The 21919-nt window shown below is 41.8% G+C and overlaps 3 protein-coding genes across 3 annotated transcripts; 2 read left to right on the top strand and 1 right to left on the bottom strand.

The window, feature by feature from the left end:
- Positions 1–4680: 4680 nt before the first annotated feature.
- LOC111980601 (ADP-ribosylation factor-like protein 9) lies at positions 4681–9422 on the top strand. Its single transcript, XM_024011415.3, has 4 exons — positions 4681–4979; positions 8080–8254; positions 8586–8761; positions 9158–9422. Exons 1-4 carry the CDS (start codon positions 4842–4844, stop codon positions 9323–9325), a joined length of 657 nt encoding a protein of 218 aa, XP_023867183.1. The 5' UTR covers positions 4681–4841; the 3' UTR covers positions 9326–9422.
- A 1146-nt stretch (positions 9423–10568) lies between these two features.
- Positions 10569–15823, top strand: LOC111980600 (uncharacterized). Its single transcript, XM_024011414.3, has 3 exons — positions 10569–12289; positions 12435–12717; positions 12908–15823. Exons 1-3 carry the CDS (start codon positions 12039–12041, stop codon positions 13589–13591), a joined length of 1218 nt encoding a protein of 405 aa, XP_023867182.1. The 5' UTR covers positions 10569–12038; the 3' UTR covers positions 13592–15823.
- A 2769-nt stretch (positions 15824–18592) lies between these two features.
- Positions 18593–21543, bottom strand: LOC111980599 (nucleolar protein 16). The gene is made up of 5 exons (XM_024011413.2): positions 21337–21543; positions 19957–20065; positions 19798–19867; positions 19369–19475; positions 18593–19194 (listed from the first exon to the last, which is right to left on the bottom strand). The coding sequence occupies exons 1-5, from the start codon at positions 21441–21443 to the stop codon at positions 19051–19053; spliced, it is 537 nt and encodes a 178-aa protein (XP_023867181.1). The 5' UTR covers positions 21444–21543; the 3' UTR covers positions 18593–19050.
- Positions 21544–21919: the final 376 nt, after the last annotated feature.

The raw sequence follows: 21919 nt of genomic DNA, 5'->3' as shown, positions 1-21919 counted from the left end.
AGTCAACTAATGATACCGAATTCTAGCTGCAGACTAGAAGTCAATACAAAGCCTTGTTATGATTCGTATAAGAGTTTACACACGTGGATGACTATTAAGATTCAGATCTGTCTCAAACCTTTGTCCTCTCGTGATTGAGAGACACTGTTATGGATATTTCTAAAGAGTTGGCTTTTTAATATCAGATGAGAGGAGGGTGGTCCCATGGTCTCTGACCCAACTGGCTCAGGGGCGGTCCTTGGGATTTAGTTCAAATACACCAAATAGTTCAAATAGTTCAAATCACAAATACAATTGTATTTTCCTTCATTAACAGCTTCAAAATCATATAACAATTATACAAACAGTATCATCCTCACTCATTCATTGTATACCAACAAACCGATGTTAACCTCATATCTGAGGTTATTATATAAACAGCGGTATGGTAATGTGGTCAACCAACCGTCTCTCCCTGGTTCTCCACACATGGGACAATGGACGGTTCATAGCTGACTTTCACTGATATCACCAATATTCATCACCCAAGTTCTTGAGGATAATAAGAAAATACTTGTCCAAAGACCCACCACCAACGTTTGACAATGAGTGGAGAGATCCTTCTGTCCTGAAAGATTTACTCTCTCTCTTAATACCTGTTTAGCCAGAGGAGATCTCAGGATCTTTACAACGATCTCTCTGTAGATACACAGCAGGGTTGGAGGAGCAAAGCGGGAGAGAGGGCAAGGGAGGGGATACAGAAGTGAAATCATACACCAACGAGCTATAAATCGACACACTCTCGGCTTACGTACAATGGCTGTCTAGGAGGCGTTTGAGCACTTGTCTGACATGCTTAGTGTGTTCTTGAAGGGAGCTGCGAAAAGATGAGGATGTCATCAAGTAAAACAAACACGAAGATGTTAAGCATATCCCTAAGCACATCGTTTATGAGCGCTTGGAACAACAGCCGGAGCGTTGATAAGGCCGAAGGGCATCACCGCGTATTCGTAGTGACCAGTAGGCGTGTTGAAACGCGGGTCTTCGCACTCGTCCGGTTTGATCCAACAAGATGGTATGACGTTCCGCAGGTCAAGCTTAGTGAAGACAACTGCTTCCTGGAGCAGCTCAAAGGCTGTGGCCATAAGGCGGTAGCGGGTAGCGGTTACGGACCGGTTATGGCACTTGAGTCCCGGTAGTCGATGCAAGGTCGTAATCCCGCTCTTCTCTTGCCACAAAGAAAAACCCTGCTCCCGCCGGCGAGGTAGATGCACGCATGAGGCCTGCTGCCAGAGCGTCTCGATGTAAGGACCATACCAGACAGCTCGTTCGGGAGGAGAAGGAAAAAGATCCGACCCTGCGGGAGGCGCAGGTCCGGAACACAGGTCGATGGTGAATCGTAAGTCTATGGGTGGTAGTTTGGTGGCCCCTCTGTTGCTAAATACCAGTTTGAGGTCATGGTAACATCGGGAACTCGGGACAAGGTCGATGGATTCTAGAGACTCGGAAGGGGAACTCGGGAGGGAAGATACAAGTGGCTTGGCACGTAGGACCCACTGCTTGTAGTGCCCACAGACCAGTCGATGTGAGGGTTTATGGCTGTGAAGCCAGGGATAACCAAGCCGAGAGGGAACTCGGAACAGGAGATCAGATGAAGTTCATCACTTCCTGGTGTTGGGAACTGAAAGTCGCAAGGTGGTAGTGGCACGAGTAACAAGTCAGATCCAAAGGGCTTCTATCCAACGTAGTAACCCTTATGGGGTCACTCAGAGGTTCCGAAGGAACGCCATTCTCTTTCGCCCAGACCCCATCCATGAAGTTTACCTGCGGCTCCAGAGTCTACCAAGGCTTGAAGAGAAAACTCGTGGTCGTCCCAGAAAGGGTAACTGGAATGAGCAGCGGGGAGTTGGATGGATGGGAGGAGGTTATGTTTCCCGTTACAGTCCTTCCCAGGCCTGCACGGAAGAGTGGTTTCCCTGGAGCCGGGACACGTGGAGCGGAAATGGCCTGGTTTCGCAATATAGACAGCATCGCTCCTCATCCGGCGGTCTCTCTCAGCCTGGAGATGCGTCCAACCTGCATGGTTCTGGTGGAGCCAGCGAGGATAAAGGTGGAGACTCGGAGACTGGAACCGATAGGAGCTAGGGTGAGCGGTCTACGGTTGAGTTTCCTCTCTCTCTCTCAGACGCTGGTCTATGGTGAAGCCAACTTGATAAGGGACTGAGGTTGTCCGGTGGTTCCCAGTGGCCAGTTCATCTTGGATGTGTCAGAAAGACCCTTCAAAAAACACACTGTGAGCGCCTCGTCGTTCAGCGGCCACTTGCTGCTGCCACAGTGGCGAACTGGAATGGCAATAGTCCGTCACGCTGCGCCGACCTTGGCGGAGAGTCAGGAGCTGTTTGGCTGAGTCAGGGCGTTGGTAGCGACCTTAAAGAAACACGCTTGAATTCTTCAGCAAAGGTAGAGTAGCTGGCACAGCAGGACTTTGGCATCCCACACAGCAGTAGCCCAGGCTAGGGCCTTTTCCGACAGCAGGGTGATGATATATGCTATCTTGGACCGGTCGGTGGGAAACGACGATGGTTGCAGCTCAAAGTGAGAGAGAAATTGGGTGAAAACCCTTACAAACACTCGTCCCCTGAGAACCGTTGGGAGGCGGCAGACGAGGTTTCAGCAGGGGGTTAACTGCCAGGGGCACTTGAATCGGATGAACTGGAGCAGAAGCGGTTGCCGGGGAAAGTCGATCCCGAAATCTGCTTTATGGAAGTCAGCATCTCTGACAGAAGTTGAGATGTCTAGCCATTAAGGCCTCTTGCTGAACCAGAGCAGCTTCGTGGCGTTGGACAGTCCCCTCGTGGTGGGACAGCATGGAAAAAAAATCCTGGGTACTGGCTGCCTCTGGGTTCATTATAATGGCTCAGTGTTTCTGTCAGGACCCGGTGCGAGAAACAGTCACTAATAATCGTCAGAACCCAGAAGATGAGGCAGACACAGCAGTACTAGAGATGGTGGTTTAATTAAAGAACAAAATCTTCAGGCAAAGAAATAAATCCACAATGTCCAAAAATAAAGCCAAAAGGCACAAAATGGAAATCCTCCAACAATACAAAGAAACTCCACAAAGTGGTCGTGGTAAAAAACAGCAGGGAAAAAACAAACCTCAAAAGACTACTCAAATAATACACAAGAACTAAACCAGAGAACCTCTGGAAAATCCAACAAGAGAAATATCTGAATAAAACAAGGCTTGGGCTGGGGCTGGGTGCTAACTTACAAACACTGAGCAAGGAACTGAGGAACACACAGGGTTTAAATACTAACAAGGGAATGACCTAYAGGTGCAAACAATAATTAGAGCAAGAAAAACAAAAGGTACAAAAAAGGTGCAATGGGGACATCTAGTGACCAAAACCCGAACAGTCTTGGCCAAAACCTGACATCATATTTTTGTTATTTCAAGGGAACTGACATGCCCTTCTGCAATTACATTCAAAGTGAACTCAGAGGCTTCGTCCACAAAGTACAGTGGTGGCCAAAGGTTTTGAGAATGACACAAATATTAATTTTCACAAAGTCTGCTGCCTCAGTTTGTATGATGGCTATTTGCATATACTCCAGAATGTTATGAAGAGTGATCAGATGAATTGCAATTAATTGCAAAGTCCCTCTTTGCCATGCAAATGAACCGAATCCCCCCAATACATTTACACTGCATTTCAGCCCTGCCACAAAAGGACCAGCTGACCAGCTGTGTATCTGCACGCGCAGTGAGGCGAAGACTTCTAGAGGATGGCCTGGTGTCAATAAAGGGCAGCAAAGAAGCCACTTCTCTCCAGGAAAAACATCAGGGACAGACTGAGGTACAGGGATTGGACTGCTGAGGACTGGGGTAAAGTCATTCTCTCTGATGAATCCACTTTCCGATTGTTTGGGGCATCCGGAAAAAAGCTTGTCCGGAGAAGACAAGGTGAGTGCTACCATCAGTCCTGTGTCATGCCAACTGTAAAGCATCCTGAGACCATTCATGTGTGGGGTTGCTTCTCAGCCAAGGGAGTGGGCTCACTCACAATGTTGCCTAAGAACACAGCCATGAATAAAGAATGGTACCAACACATCCTCCGAGAGCAACTTCTCCCAACCATCCAGGAACAGTTTGGTGACGAACAGTGCCTTTTCCAGCATGATGGAGCACCTTGCCATAAGGCAAAAGTGATAACTAAGTGGCTCGGGGAACAAAACATCGATATTTTGGGTCCATGGCCAGGAAGCTCCCCAGACCTTAATCCCATTGAGAACTTGAGGTCAATCCCCAAGAGGCGGGTAGACAAACAAAAACCCACAAATTCTGACAAACTCCAAGCATTGATTATGCAAGAATGGGCTGCCATCAGTCAGGATGTGGCCCAGAAGTTAATTGACAGCATGCCAGGGCGGATTGTAGAGGTCTTGAAAAAGAAGGGTCAACACTGCAAATATTGACTCTGCATCAACTTCATGTAATTGTCAATACAACTATTTGACACTTATGAAATGCTTGTAATTATACTTCAGTATTCCATAGTAACATCTGACAAAAATATCTAAGACACTGAAGCAGCAAACTTTGTGAAAATTAATATTTGTGTCATTCTCAAAACTTTTGGCCAGTCAGTAGCTGTTGTTGCGCAGCCCGTACCATCTGCTGTCGTCACGAATCGAACCGACTGAAGGGTACAAGGAGGGTGCTGACGGGGCTCTTTCCAATACAAACAAAGCGGAGAGATCAGGTGCACTGTCAAAAGTGGAAGTCATTAGATAATTTCATCCTTGGCTATCTGTTGTGTCCTGGAACGCAACATTATCCGGGCTTCCAGAAGTGCAACATGGTTCTGCTTCGGCACATATCCATCGCCCTAACTGCAGCGGTGGCTGCATTCGGGTCCGCGCTGTTTATCGCCTTAAATTATTTATACAGAAGGCGAATATGGTCTCCCGAAGCGGAATATTACATGATCAAAGAGGTAAGCTTTGCCATGTAGGAGTGTTCAGTCGGCATAAGTTTATGGCTCTGTAACTGTTGCAATCGAGGGACAGACGCACAGTTTTCACGGTTTATCTCTGGATTCTTTACGTGCCAGAGCGTTAAAGTTCTGAAGGGGAATGTGGAATCGAACGCATGCAGGCATAGAGATGATTTAACGAATCACTTATGCATCGACATGGGGCCTTCCAGCCCAGAGAATGCAAATGACAATGATGCGCGTTCATCTCAGACCATGTTGATAAACTGACAATCTGACTTCACGTTGATAATGATGAAGGGTTTTGATAAAGAATGATGCACATAATGAGAATCATACAAGATTTACGGTCCAAGAAAGCTACAGTAGAAGAGAATACACACTAATAGTCTAATGTTAAAGTAGAAAATGCAAATCATTCCAAAGTAATTCACAGTCATAATAATACTTGAAGCATTTCCTCTGACTATAGCCTGCCCTATACGGACATGGGCATATTACCTGAAATTAACTAATATGATTTTCAGGAGCTCATTGGTCTTGATTCACACAAAGAGGCCAGATTAGACTACAGTTAATGTAATCGAGGGAGAATTGCTGAGAAACTTGCTGACTCCTCAAATTTGCCTCTCACAAACCAATGAGATGGTATAGAGCTGATGTAACTAACATTGGTGCCATAACAACATTACATAGTGGTCAAAGTGCAAATGCAGCTATTGTGGCACAAGTAGACAGCTATTGGCGGTTTAGTTTATTAGGATCCCCATTAGCTACTGCAAATGCAGCAGCTACTCTTCCTGTGGTCCACATAAAACATACAAAGTACAGAACAGTAAGAGACAAGAACATCATAAGATATTACATTAAATTCAAAATAAAAATTAGAGTTATATATAGGAAAGACACTGAGAGACAACATACTATTTACACACTATTCATAAACACATTTTTATATTCTTATTTACTGTACAGTTAAATTAGATCTTTAGAAAGAGGAGATGAGCTGTGATACAATATGTATTTCATCTGTTTTTTAAAGCTAAACTTGGATTTTGCCTGAGTAACCTCTGGTGGCAGAGCATTCCATGATGACATGGCTCTATACATAAGTGAGCGATTCATTAAATCTGTTTTTGGTTTGAGTACCGTGGGGTCACAACAACAGAGGCTGTTGCCTGCATTGCACACAAAAATGCAAGTGATTGTGAAATACTGCAGCATTATCTATACTTTACTGGTAATCCTACAGGGACAGATAGTGAAAAATACTGATGTACAGTGCCTTCAGAAAGTATTCAGACCCCTTGACTTCTTCCACATTTTGTTACGTTACTGCCTTATTCTAAAATTGATCAAATCGTTTTCCCCCCTCATCAATCTACACACAATACCCCATAATGACAAAGCGAAAACAGGTTTAGATTTTTTTGCTAATTTATAAAATTTAAAAAAGCTGAAATATCACATTTATATAAGTATTCAGACCCTTTACTTAGTACTTTGTTGAAGCACCTTTGGCAGTGATTACAGTATCGAGTCTTCTTGGGTATGACACTACCTTATTTACATAAGTATTCAGACCCTTTACTTAGTACTTTGTTGAAGCACCTTTGGCAGTGATTCCAGCCTCGAGCCTTCTTGGGTATGACGCTACAAGCTTGGCACACCTGTATTTGGGGAGTTTCTCCAATTTTTCACTGCAGATGCTCTCAAGCTGTCAGGCTGGATGGGGAGCGTTGCTGCACAGCTATTTTCAGGTCTCTCCAAAGATGTTCGATCGGGTTCAAGTCCAGGCTCTGGCTGGGCCATTCAAGGACACTGAGAGACTTGTCCCAAAGCCACTCCTATGTTGTCTTGGCTGTGTGCTTAGGGTCGTTGTTCTGTTGGAAGGTGAACCTTCACCCCAGTTTGAGGTCCTGAGCGATCTGAAGCAGGTTTTCATCAAGGATCTCACTGTACTTTGCTCCGTTCATCTTTCCCTCGATCATGACTAGTCTCCCAGTCCCTGCCGCTGAAAAACATCCCCACAGCATGATGCTGCCACCACCATGCTTCACCGTAGGGATCGTGCCAGGTTTCCCTCAGACGTGACAATTGGCATTCAGGCCAAAGAGTTCAATCTTGGTTTCATCAGAGAATCCAGAGAATCTTATTTTTAGTCTTTAGGTGCCTCTTGGCAAGCTCCAAACGGGCTGTCATGTGCCTTTTACTAAGGAGTGGCTTCCGTCTGGCCACTCTACCATAAAGGCCTTGGTGTACGATGGTATTCCTTCTGGAAAGTTCTTCAATCTCCACAGAGGAACTCTAGAGCTCTGTCCGAGTGACCATCAGGTTCTTGGTCACCTCTCTGACCAAGGCCCTTCTCCGATTGCTCAGTTTGGCCGGGCGGCCAGCTCTAGGAAGAGTCTTGGTGGTTCCAAACATCTTCCATTTAAGAATGATGGAGGCCACTGTGTTCTTGGGGGACCTTCAATGCTGCAGACATTTTTTGGTACCCTTCCCCAGATCTGTGCCTCGACAATCCTGTCTCGGGGCTCTACAGAAAATTCTATCGATCTCATGGCTTGGTTTTTGCTCTGACATGCACTGTCAACCGTGGGACCTTATATAGACATGTGTGTGCCTTTCCAAATCATGTCCAATCAATAGAATTTAGCACAGGTGGACACCAATCAAGTTGTAGAAAGATCTCACAGATGATCATTGGAAACAGGATGCACCTGAGCTCAATTTTGAGTCTCATAGCAAAGAGTCTGAATACTTATGTAAGGTATTTCTGTTTTGTATTAAAAACCTGTTCTCGCTTTGTCATTATGGGGTATTGTGTGTAAATTGCTGAGGAATTTGGGGATTTTAATCCATTTTAGAATAGGGCTGTGACGTAACAAAATGTGGAAAAAGTCAAGGGGTCTGAATACTTTCCGAAGGCACTGTATGTAAACAAAACATATCGCAGTTCTGCACTTTACAGGAGCAACAATGATCTATATATCTGTACCTTTGAGAAGAAAGAAAAATGGAATAAGATAACTTCATGTTGCTGTTGTGAGAGAACAGGTGTTCTGATGGCATCCTGCTGTGTCTGCATGTTGAGCAGGAGGAGGATGGACAGCGCCAGGTGCTAGTCCTTGGCCTAGACGGAGCTGGGAAGAGCAGTATGCTTCAGGGGCTGACAGCCACAGACGGAGACAAAAGAGGGCACTGCCGTCCCACCAGGGGCTTCAACTTTATAAGCCTCAGTGCCCCTGCCCGTCAGCTGGATTTCCTAGAAAGTAAGCTATGCAGTTTGCACAACAGATTTTTGCAGAGTGCTTTAAGCCTCTATCACCTTTAATTTTGTCACATGGATTTTAAACTATCAGATTAGCCCTGAAAATGCCAGTGGCTTTACCAAAAGCATTATAATCATGTGCCTTTGCTTAGACTCACTCATACGTTTGGACAACATGCATCATTTACCTTTTCTTGAGTGGAATAATTMATTTGGCCTTCTTGTAGTGTGTCAAACAAATAAGAAAGTAGAAAACATAAGTTCATACATCTTCCTTATTGCCTAGCAACACCTCTCAAGTAAACTTCCTACCTCTGTCTGCTGTCTTCCAGTTGGAGGGGGTGAGGATTTGCGTAYGTACTGGGCAGAGTACCTGGGGAAGACGCATGCCCTGGTGTACGTGGTTGACTCCTCTGATAGACGACGTCTCCCACAGGCCAAGGCTGAGCTGCATCGCCTCCTCAGACTGCACTCACAACTTCCTGTGGTGGTCCTTGGGAACAAACAGGTGACCTTGACTATTATACGGGCTTATACTGTCTATGGGCAGATTTCCATCGGAGATAGAAACACCAAGAGAATGGAAACGTATTCAATTTTTATCTAAACATGTTGATCTTAATGTGGGCAATATGAGTGTCTCAGATATGGATACACGTATACTGGATACATGTATGCTCTCCAGTGAGCACATACTGTTAGTAACCCCTCACTTGAGCAGTGTTATAAAGAATTTGTAATACTGTTATAAGTGTGATGTTACTACTGTCATGACCAGTATTGTGACACATCCATGCATTGCTGTTTAGATTGTCAAACTGTTTTATTTATGATTTAGTCATTTTAACAGGTGCTCATCACACCCAGTGTGACTTGATAGTAAACTTCACTGTGTCCCCTCTAGGACAAGCCAAACGCATTGAGTGTGTCGGAGCTCCATGAAGCCCTGTCTCTGGGGGCGGTGGCTGACAAGAGGAGGCTGTTCCTACTGGCTGCCCAGCTAGGCTCAGATGGCCTGATTGTCTCCCGTAATCTGCAGGCCTTCCAGGACTTGCTCCTACAGCTCGTCTGACGCCCCAGGGCAGGAGTAGTGAAAAGGGGGTTGACCAGGCAGGTGGGATGGGGAAAGTGGTCCATTGATGTGCCCGTGTGGTAAGGACCAGTGGCAATTGGCCATGACTGTGTGTGAATACTTTTGAACTACAGTAGATCCTTCAGGGCCATCTGGAAGGCAGGGAGCGAAAATCGTTTGATACACAGTCAGGTCCATAATTATTGGCACCCTTGATAAAGATGAGCACAAAAGACTGAATAAAATAATAAATACTTTATATTTTATACTAATAAAGTTGCTCAAAGAGATTTTGTTTAACAAGTAATAAAAAAAAATCAAAATAGACAAAAGATAGGGGACAAAATGATTGGCACCCCTGTTTTCAGTACCCTTGCGAGGATAACGACACTGAGCCTCTTTAAAAATACTTTATGAGATTGGAGAACACATTAGGAAGGATCTTAGACCATTCCTCCATATAGAATCTTTCCAGATCCTTGATATCCTTAGTTTGAGCTTATGGACTGCCCTCTTCAATTCAAATAATGCTTCCATATGCTTCCCTTTTTCAACGCCAAACCCACCCCTGATGTGCATGGCCAAAGAGCTCCATTTCAAGTCATCTGAACATAGCACCGCCTGGAGTTTGATAAACGGCATTGGCATTTGGATTGGAACCGGCGCTATGGTCAGATCACATGAAAATAGAGCTCTTTGGCCACGCAGACCAGAGGTATGTTTGGCATTTATAAACAGAGACATATGCAGAAAAGTACCTCATACCTAAGGTAAAATATGGTGGTGGATTGTTGATGTTATGGGGCTATTTTGCTTCCACTGGTCCTGGAGCCCTTGTAACGCCAGTTAGCATTGTCTCTCGAAACTACCTTTTAACTTCCTTCATACTGGACACAGAGACACAAAAATGCTATCCATGAGTTTGGAAAGTAGCGCTCACAAACCAAAAGTGGTCCCTGAAAATCGCGTACATACACTATATATACAAAAGTATGTGGACACCCCTTTAAATTAGAGGATTCGGCTATTTCAGCCACACCCGTTCCTGACAGGTGTATAAAATGTTTTGTTATTATTAATAAAAACATATGTAAGACAGTTGTATTGCAATTTTTTATATATATATATATATATATATATATATACAGTATATCACAAAAGTGAGTACACCCCTCACATTTTTGTAAATATTTGAGTATATCTTTTCATGTGACAACACTGAAGAAANACACCAAAGTTAACACACCTGCTCCCCATTCACACCTGACACCTTGTAACACTAATGAGTCACATGACACCGGGGAGGGAAAATGGCTAATTGGGCCCAATTTGGACATTTTCACTTAGGGGTGTACTCACTTTTGTTGCCAGCGGTTTAGACATTAATGGCTGTGTGTTGAGTTATTTTGAGGGGACAGCAAATTTACACTGTTATACAAGCTGTACACTCACTACTTTACATTGTAGCAAAGTGTCATTTCTTCAGTGTTGTCACATGAAAAGATATACTCAAATATTTACAAAAATGTGAGGGGTGTACTCACTTTTGTGATATACTGTATATATATATTGTAGAGCACGGTCAGTACCATGAAATTGGCTTGTCCCTCAGGTCAGGAGTCATGGTTTAGAGACATTTTGAGTTTAAAAATATATTTTTCTCCCTCTTTAAATGTCATAATACAACGGAAAGTATTACAGTTATTTAGTGGACTACTTAAATGAAAATATCAAATAAATATTACAAATCATTTACAAGTAATAGCTGTCCCTCAATTTCATGTCACTGGTGTTAAAATGTATAAAAACCACAACTTTGAAAAAATACAACATCCTTGCCAAATTCTTCCTGGATCAAAGGTTCATTGGAGACGGCACTGTTTTGAAAAGCACATGGTGAGTGTGTACTCTTCATATGTTAACAATTTGATGATTAACTTGGTGATTTCATGCAAGGACTTAAGATGTGTCACTGGTGTTATACAGTTTATAGAAAGGGGAAAGGAAATTGGATTAAAATTAAAATTGCATGATTAAGTGATTTATTTACAATTTAAGAAGTGTTGTTTGAGCAACAGTGGCCGCCATCTTAGATATGCCATCTTGTCTGCAGATTTGTCACTGGCATTATCACTGGTGTTACTGTTCTTGCTGGTAACACCAGGGACATGACAATAACGCCAGTTACAATCAATAACACCACAATCTTTTTTCTCAAAATAATGTTTTAAAACTCAACAATTATATTTTAAAAATACCTTGTCCATAGACTGCGTATACGGTAAGGAAACCAATATGTAATTGTGTAATTCAGATGAACTAACCCTTTACAGTTTTGCTCAATTGCTAAAACACTAAAACCCATTGGCTGAACAAAGTTCTCAGTTGCCTGGACTCATTTAGCTAATTATGCAGTCTGTTGTCAATACCTTAAACCATTTCACATGGTAAAACACAATATGCAGATCTCACTTAGACTTTTCAGCAAAACTCTAAACACATTCTCAAAACACATTCTGCACTCTAATGCACATGTCATCCATACTGGTAAACACAAGTGGCAACAATCAAATACAAATAGAGAACACATGTCATTGATTGAACACAACCAGTCAAAATGTATTTAACAAGTTTCAAATGATGCGACACAACCAATATAAGCCAGTTCAGAGAGCAAACAGGTTGTTGAAGGTGGGAAGGAGAAAGTCTGAGAATGTTTCTTCTATCCAATGTGAGAGGACGAGAACGAGTGCGTATGCGAGGTGGGCGACGAGGAGGAGGGCAAGAAAGAGGAAGACGAAGAGGAAGACAAAGAGTGGAAATATCTGATGAAATTCGAGCAACAGTTATAGACCATGTTCTTGTCCATGGACTGACAATGAGGGAASCAGGACTTAGAGTGCAACCCAATTTGAGCCGATTTTCTGTGTCCACCATAGTAAGGACATTCAGAGAAGAGAACAGGTACAGTATACTACTGTATTTTTGTAATTGCAAATTTAATGTACTACACTATATGCAGCTGTTTCAATAGACATTTGTAAAGTTAATCACTGTATTTATTGTACTGCATGAATATGTTTTGTAACTGCACAACTACTTTTTGTAGAATTGCAAGGCTGCCACATGCAGGTGGAAGGACAGCTATATTCACTCGGGAGCAAGAGGCCRTTATAGTTGGCATGGTCCTTCAAGATAATGCAATAAGACTCAGAGAAATCCAGGAACGAGTGATACAACACAACACACACTTCCAGGGAATCGACAGTGTGAGCATTTCCACAATTGACCGTGTCCTCCATCGTAACAGGATGCRAATGAAACAAGTATACAGAGTACCTTTTGAGCGCAACTCACCAAGGGTGAAAGAACTGCGAGCTCAGTATGTGCAAGTAAGTGTACATTCAGAAACATTTACTGTAATCCAGATTGTCTACAGTACTAACACATACTATGTGAATGACATTACTCTTCAGTACATACAATGTATGTGAATCAGAAGCCTAATTGTACTCTACAGTATAGCACCGTCTCTGTACGACTTACAAAATCCTAAATACAGTATATTGTATTTCTACACAGACAATATTTGACTTGGAATCCTTGGACAGACCCCATGAGTTCATCTTTGTCGATGAAGCASGCTTCAATCTAACAAAGAGGAGRAGGAGAGGCYGAAACATGATTGGACAGCGGGCCATTGTTGAAGTCCCTGGTCAACGAGGTGACAATGTCACAATCTGTGCTGCTATCAGCAACCATGGTGTTCTACATCACCATGTTACACTCGGGCCATATAACACCGAGCACYTTCTAAGATTTATTGCCAATCTAAGAGATATTTTATTTGAGCAGCAGGTTCAAGAGCAGCAGGGTCAAGAGCTAAATGAGAATCCCATTCCCACCTATATGATGGTGTGGAACAATGTCAGTTTCCACCGAGCTGCTCAGGTAAGGGAATGGTTTAACATCAATGGGCAGTTTATGAACTTGTACCTCCCTCCATACTCGCCTTTCCTGAATCCGATTGAGGAGTTTTTCTCCTCTTGGAGATGGAAAGTGTATGATAGACAACCCTACACCAGAGTAAATCTGCTGCAAGCCATGGATTTAGCCTGTGGTGATATAGGTGAGGAATCATGTCAGGGCTGGATACGGCACACAAGAGGCTTCTTCCCCCGTTGCCTCAGGAGGGACAATATTGCTTGTGATGTCGACGAAGTGCTCTGGTTTGACCCAGCCCAAAGACAAGAAGAAACACATTGATCACGTTACTCCTTTGATTTTTGTCCCTTTTAGTGTTGTATACTGTAGTACAGTGCATTGTAGGCTGTATACTGTACAATGGACAAATTGTATGGCCCTGAACATTGTGCTTTCCATTTATTAACAGTACTGACTGCTCAATAGATTTTGACTGGTTGCAGGTTCATATCAACAAAGAACAAGAATTACAGTATCACAGAGACAAAGGACAAGTTTGTGAGATGCAGGGTACAGTACTGTAAAAATAGGTGTACACGGAGGAGGAAGAACAAAAAACAAAATTGCAAAGAGTAAGGCAGAGTAGTAATTTCTGATAAATTGAGCTACTATGATAGAACATGTTTTCGTTCATCAAAAGACAATGACGGAAAAATATGAATATTTTTTTAGATTAAAAATGTACTTCTCCCTGAGAATTGTATGTTTTGAACAATGTGTTTTCTATTTTTCGGTGTATTGTTTACTGACTGCTTGAGTGTATATCATTTTGATCACTGATCAATGATTTGAGAGCAGTGTTTGAATTTGAAGACAGGTAAAACAGTTTTGAGGCGAATGTTTCATTTTGCGAGAGGCGTCAGAGGTTATGTAAATAGTGTTTGAAGATGAGGTTTTGTGTTTAATGTTTTCAGGAAATGGAGCAAGGTTTCAGAAATTGTGTTTTAGCAATTGAGAAAAACTATAAGTAGACCTACACAATATTTGTCACGACAAGAATTGATATACTGTTTTAACAAGCTACGCGATTTTGTGGATAGGCGTGAGAGTAGGATTTCCTGTTTGTATTATGTTGCATGCATCTTACGCTGGAAATCGAATACAATTATATATTACATCTTTACAGACAACGAATCTGTTGTGTTATGAAAGACACATTTTAGTCAATCAATCTTTTGGTCTTAATCTTTGACCAATAACCCTCATTTTATTGTTCATATTAAATCAACCCATCTCATGAAATCTGAACTGTGTAATTAAAAATTACTAATAAATTGATACAATTTCTTTGAAATAATCTTATGTTTGTCATTGGTTTCACATTGTGTCACTGTATGGCATATTGGTGTTCTGGCATCAGAGTTGCCCAATTTAATTGAATATGGTTTTTGTATCTACCTAACTGTTGCTACATTCATTAGTAAACATTTTAAGGATATGATCATTCAATTTTGATGACTCAACCTTAATTATTTCGACTGTTACAACAACAAAAATTTATAAATGGAAAAATGTTAGAGAATAGAACTTTACACATGCATGTTTAAAGTAAATTATCAATCCAAACAATTTCTTAGTATTACCATAAACCTTTGTCTTTAATTTGCATATATAATCAAAGACTGAAATTACATTCTAGAAAGCCTGAATTGTCATCTAAAATATAGGTAACACCAGTGCCAAAAAAAGGCAGCACAAGCATTTTTTTAATGTAATGTAGTAAAAATATAAAAATGTTAAGCTGTCATTTGTTGATTTATAATGTTAAGGGGTTAACTATTATCTGACTAAGTTTATTTTTTTTATTACAATTTGTAAAACATTGGCTGTTCAAGACGCCACCATTTTCATAGAATGACCCAGTTAATATAAGWTAAGCATGTAAATTGATGTAAGATTAATATAAATAGGTGTATGGACTTTGTTGTTGAGAAATTCATGCTCTGTTTGAATTATTAAATATTTGTATGTTTTAACTTTTAGGAGGCAGTTGTTTTGCAGACAGCTTTTATTGAAACATACCTTTCAATCGTCTTATCTTCAACCTTGTTATCAATGACCAGTCATTCCTAAATCATGTATGAATTGTAATACCATGTTTCTACTGCAGTAGCACCTCTGGGTGTTTTGTTTGACTGCTAAAGTGAAGTGTGGTTGTTAAAGTGATGGCCTTATTTGTTTAAATCTTAGGTTTTTTGACACAGTGGGAAAGTAGAGGCACTTTYTTTTATGGGGGTAGATCAGCTTTAATATCAGAGATAGATTGTGGGWTCTATCATTTTAATTGTTTACATCATTTCTAATCCACTATATTATTTTTCTTAACACTGTTTTTCACCCATCCCTACCATCCTTACTGGAATGTCTGTAGACCGTCGCTGTGACCGTTAGTTTCCTTGTCGCAGACATGACAAAAAGTATAAGTCTCTGCAACCTGACCAAATCCTCCTGTGACAAGATGCAGGACTTCTAAAATGATCATATGACCTACTTTTAATTCATCCCAATGTGGCAGTACGCTATTTTCTGTAAGCTCACCATTACCTTGTGAATAATGTTGTGGGTTTCTTTTCCTGTAATATGAATAAAAAGTAGCTAAAGACATTGTCAGCTTTACTCTGGTCATTACTTGAACTGGCTAGCCAGCTAACTAGCAACGAACCAAAACATTATTTAGAAAATGATTGATGTTAAAATAGAGAAAGTATGCTATTTGGAGCATCGGGCTGCCGATGTCAAGCAGAGGCTTTCGTTTTATGTTTATTATTTTTCATAAAGACAAGTTTGATGTCTGACGACAATAGAATGTAAATGATGTCGCTACGAAAATTGTCTACAKACATGTCGCTAGACAGACTGTAAACCAGCCTTAACCCTGGCAATTTGACTGGTAAACTCATTGGTACACACGCAATGGCTACCTGGTATTGTGATGCAAAAATGTCAATAGTAATGTAGAACGTTATTTCAAATAATGTTAACGGATGTGGCACATGAAATGGAATGTATTTTTTGTAAATATCAGTTCAGTTGAATCAACAAATCACAGCATATTGATGGGTACACGTCCTGCTTTGCTCCTATGAGTCTAGGTTGAAGATGCAAGAATCTAGTTCTCACTATATAAAATGGCCTTAAATTGCAACATTTTATGAATGCAATATTTCCAGGTTGCGCATTCAAACCTAATGCGCACATATACCTATTTCGTTAAGGACAAACTGTTCCTTGATATAGCTAGTGTTTCCTGAGAATCCCCTAGAGCAGTGGTTCCCAAACTTTTTATAGTCTGGTACCCCTTCAAACATTCAACCTCCAGCTGCGCACCAGTGTCAGTGCACTCTCACTGACACTGGTGTAAGCCTGCCACACACACAAAAGTAAGCCTGCCACACACACAATATGATACATTTATTAAACATAAGAATGAGTGAGTCTTTTTCACAACCCGGCTCGTGGGAAGTGACAAAGAACTCTTATAGGATCAGGGCACAAATATGACAATCAATAACTTTGCTCTTTATTTAGCCATCTTACATATAAAACCTTACTTGTTCATCAAAAATTATGAATAACCCACCACAGGTTAATGAGAAGGGTGTGCTTGAAAGGATGCACATAACTGCAATGCTGGGTTGTATTAGAGAGTCTCATTCTTAAATCATTTTGCACACAGTCTGTGCCTGTATTTAGTTTTCATGCTAGTGAGGGCTGAGAATCCACACTCACATAGGTACGTGGTTGCAAAGGGCATCAAGCTTAACGACACGATTTGCCTAGGCAGGATACTCTGAGCGCAGCCCCTGACTTCTGATTCAATTACATTTTCACAGAACCGCTTGTTGCAATTTCGATAAGGCTCTCTTGATCAGATATCGGTAAGTGGACTGGAGGCAGGGCATGAAAGGGATAACGAATCCAGTTGTTTGTGTCGTCCGTTATGGGAAAGTACATCTGTAATTGGGCACCCAGCTCACTCAGGTGCTTCGCTATTTCACATTTGACATTGTCCGTAAACTTGAGTTCATCTGCACACAAAAWAATCAAACAATGATCGAAAGACCTGTGTTGCCCTTGTTAATGCAGAGAGATGATCTACAACTTCTTAATCATAGCCTCAATTTCGTCCCATACATTGAATATAGTTGCAGAGTCCCTGTAATCCTAGATTCAGATCATTCAAGCGAGAAAAAAACTCACCCAGATAGGCCAGTCGTGTGAGAAACTCATCATCATGCAAGCGTCAGACAAATGAAAATGGTCAGTAAAGACAACTTTAAGCTCATCTCTCAATTTTAAAAAACATGTTAATACTTTGCCCCTTGATAACCAGCGCACCTCCGTATGTCGTAAAAGCGTTAGATGGTCGCGGCCCATATCATTGCATAATGCAAAAAATAYGAGCGTTCAGGGGACTTGCTTTAACAAAGTTAATCATTTTCACTGTTGTGTCCAAAATGTCTTTCAAGTTGTCAGGCATTTCCTTTGCAGCAAGAGCCTCTTGGTGGATGCTGCAGTGTACCCAAGTSGTGTCAGGAGCAACTGCTTGCACCCGCATTACCTCTCCACTATGTCTCCTTGTCATGGCTTTTATGCCATCGCCACAGATACCGACACATCTTAACCACCAAAGTCCATTTGACATCACAAAGCTGTCCAGTACTTTTAAAAATAGCCTCTCATGTTGTCCTGGTTTCCAGAAGAGGATGTTTTCCTTAATTGGCTTCCCATAAATGTAACGGACATGTGCCAGGCCCGCCACATCTGTTGACTCATCCAGCTGTAACGCATAGAATTCACTGGCTTGTATGCGAAGCAGTAATTGTTTCAAAACATCTCCTGCCATGTCACTGATGCGTCATGAAACAGTGCAGGTGTAGTACTGCTGGTAGTAGCAGTACTACCAGTAGCAGTACTACCAGTAGAGCTGGTATGTCTATTTTCGAGCAAACGGTATGAGCTGCAGCTATGTTTGGCCACATACAGACCATTAGTGGAATTCCCGTGAGAGTAACAGTTAATGTGATTGATGTTAATTATTTGACTATGCTACCTGTATTTGAGATTGTGTGGTTATTTCGCTGAACAGTAGATCATTTTATTTTAGGCAGTGAAACGAGGCTACTCRGGCGAGAAAAAAACATCACCCAAATGAATAGCCCCGGTGAAAATCTAAATCGACGGCATTAGGCGTACCCCAGTTTGGGAATAGCCGCCCTAGAGCATGTTCTTCATATTTCTTTGTTTTATTGTGTTGAGTTGTAATACTTTTATATGCTGCTGTAAGGTTTTTCTCACTTTTATTTTTACAGTGACATGTTACAACCTTTTACACAAGCTTGACAAATGACTCTATGCTTATACATCTTCCCCAAAAAAATCCAAAGAGGAAATGCATTAATGAAACTTACAAACATATGTTGACATCATTACAAAAGCAGTCTTAAATGTTCTTACTGTATATCATTTGTGTAACTGTATTTTGGGGAAACATACTAGAAGTATATAGAAAAGGGTATTTTATGCATGTTATATCATGTCTGGTCTTTTTCTCAAATGTTTACAGTTCTTTAAAATCCCTACTCACGRTCTGTTCTAAATGATGAAAGCTTGTGTTTCTGGGTGAACTTTGACCCCCTCTCCTGTTCATCTTTGCCACAGTCACAGAATACTTGCGAGTCAGTGCTCCCAGACTGTCCCCCACTGATAAAGAAAGTCTTTGCCCACAACAGGAGCCACAGTTATGTGGAAACTGCTTTCCCACCTTTGAGAGACTCCATGAAGGTGGTGTATTCCTCTGGATGGCAGCGTTTATACTGGTCCACTTTCCTCCTGATCTGTGAGGGCGTGTCCTGGTAATAGTTCTTCTCATCTCTGGCCATAGCCTACAGAAATAGAAAAAAATCTGGTCTCACAATGCCCATAAGAACATACGGTACTAATTGCTATGACCCAAAAGGCAATATACTGCAACTACAAGAATACCAGCGCAACCTTTGAAATAGTACTACTGTAAAGGGTTGTCAAGTAAGGTGAAACTCCTCATCAGCTGTTCTTACCTTGTAGTTCTCGCTGTGTTCCCTGACCATGTACTGCACATACTCGATCAAGTCTGTGGATAAGGTCTTTGTGTCTTTCTCTGGGAGACTGGCCTCAGCCACCAGCTCTGTTGAAAACAAGAAGACATACATGAGTTCACATGAACAGATCTTCTGATCAAATGTAATAGGTGAAGCGTTATATATGACTAGTCATATTACTGTCACAGGGAATGTGTATACAGTAGGTGTAATGGTACTCTGTAGCTCAGTTGGTAGAGCATGCATGGCGCTTGCAACAGCAGGATAGTGGGCAGGACATGTATTATGTATGCACGCATGACTTAGTCGCTTTGGATAAGAGTGTGTCTGCTAAATGGCATATTAACATCCTGCTGAGTGAAGAACACAAACATTATGTCTAACGAGAAAATATGATTGGTGCCTTACCATTGAGTACATATGGCTTCCTTACAAGTTTGTGAGCGGGAGCATCTTCAGTTCTCCCCACAGCAGCAATCTGCAGACATATCAATTATAAGTGACTCAATTCAATTCACTAATTATTGAATGTATAGCATATCACCATGATGCACAGGATATACTCACGGCYGGTGTCTTAATTGGGAGGGCGCGGTTTGGGTCAAAYGCCAGACCCATGTCTCGCAAGTTTCTTGCCACAGACTTTTTGTCACTCCAGGCATTTCGGATCTGAGGACTTGGAATTAACATTCATTTGTTACACAACTATAGCCATCTACCCATATGAAGTATTGTATGTCTGGAGAGTAGCCACCCTTTGCCTTTAACAGCTTTCCACATTCTTGGCATGAAGAAATTACGTATATTTCCCCTGTTTTTTTCTGCCYCCTCGCCATTAAATCTAGTTGAGGAAATCAATGCCTTTGCAGGCTGAACGGAGAATGTTTTGGGTACGAACCGGTCCACGGGGACACAAGAGCATTGACGGCAGGTAGCCTAGCCGCCAGTAACCCAAAGGTCGATGGTTCAAATACCCGAGCCGACAAGGTGAAAAAGCTGTTGATGTGCCCTTGAGCTAGGCACTTAGCCCCAATTTGCTCCAGGGGCGCTGTACTACTATGGTTGACCCTGTAGAACAACACATTYCCATRCACCCATCTGGTAGAAGTAACAAAACAWTCCTGGCTGCATACACTGCGTTTGGTCAGTAAGATTAAACCATCAATACCAGATCGCCATCTGCCAACCGTTGTGCTACCATTAAACAAAATTCCCCTATGATTATTTCATRGAACACTTATCACATAGTCCCAATGTGATATGGCTATGCTTTCCACTGCCCGTACATATCTTGCAGACTAAACTCAACGATTTATGATGGAGACTAGTGTGGGGGGAATGTTGTTATTTAACTAGGTATGTCAGTTAAGAACAAATTATTATTTACAAAGACAGCCTACCACGGCCAACCGCGAACGACGCTGGGTCAATTGTGCGTCGCCCTATGGGCCTTCCAATCACGGCSGGATGTGAATCACCCTGGATTTGAACCAGGGACTGTAGTGACGCCTCTTGCACTGAGATGCAGTGCCTTAGAACTCTGCGCCACTGGGGAGCCCAYTCGGGAGTTCGGTATTCACATAATATGACATGATCAAAAACGTGTAATTGCGGGTGTTTAAATCAATCGTTTTTGATAACGTAATTTAAGTGACTTCGAGGCCCTGTCCGCCGACACTAGTCGCCGATCAACTCCATTGTAAATCGTGGAGTTTTGTTAAATTAGYTAAACCACTGCCGGACTAGCAAACTGACATAAAACAAGAAAAATAGACTACACACAATAATCCAACGATTCGCTAGCTAGTAGTTACCTGTCTAGATAGTTTGCTTTGATTGCTAGCAAACCTAGCTAGCTAACGTTAATAGAAACAACCACACAGGATGGATGCGCTAACGTTAGCATTGCTAGCATTGTTTGTTTTTCATCAACAATATTCGACTTACCACTCTATTCTCGGGGCTTCCCTTTTCTTAAACTGCTTTTTCAGTTTCTTTCTGTCTTTACTGTAGTCAAACTTGTTTCTTTTACTTTTCTTTTTGGCTTTAGGCATTGTTACTTTGCTTTAAAACGTGCTACCTTTTGATTCTGAACAACAACGCGTGGAGCTGAGCAGGAAGCAAGTGTGGACGCATGTGTTCTAATTCTTCTTCGATGGGGTTTAGCGGCGGTTGGCATACAATGTTAATGGTGCATTACCGCCACCAGCTGGACGGGGTATTGAATAATAAAAAATARAAATAAACACTTTCCGGGAAAGGGGGAAAACGTCCTGCAAAAAAAAGTTCACTAAAGAAAATAAATACATCATACTTCTTCAATCACAGTCCACTCCAAAATACATCCTCACACAGCCTCAGGGGCCTGTGATGGGGTACATTCACAGACAGGATTTCTTGCACAGCCTCGGCTGTGAAATCACGAAGACCCCAAAAACCATCAGCGCATTCACAACGATTCCGATTTTGTTAGACTTCTTCTCCGCTTGTGCTCTACAGTTTATGAGCATTGCAATAAATACAAAGTCCA

This window comes from Salvelinus sp. IW2-2015, linkage group LG20 (assembly GCF_002910315.2).
Source record: "Salvelinus sp. IW2-2015 linkage group LG20, ASM291031v2, whole genome shotgun sequence".
Lineage (NCBI taxonomy): Eukaryota > Metazoa > Chordata > Actinopteri > Salmoniformes > Salmonidae > Salvelinus > Salvelinus sp. IW2-2015.
The sequence above is the reverse complement of the archived record's forward strand: the minus strand, read 5'-3'. Positions and strand labels throughout refer to the sequence as shown.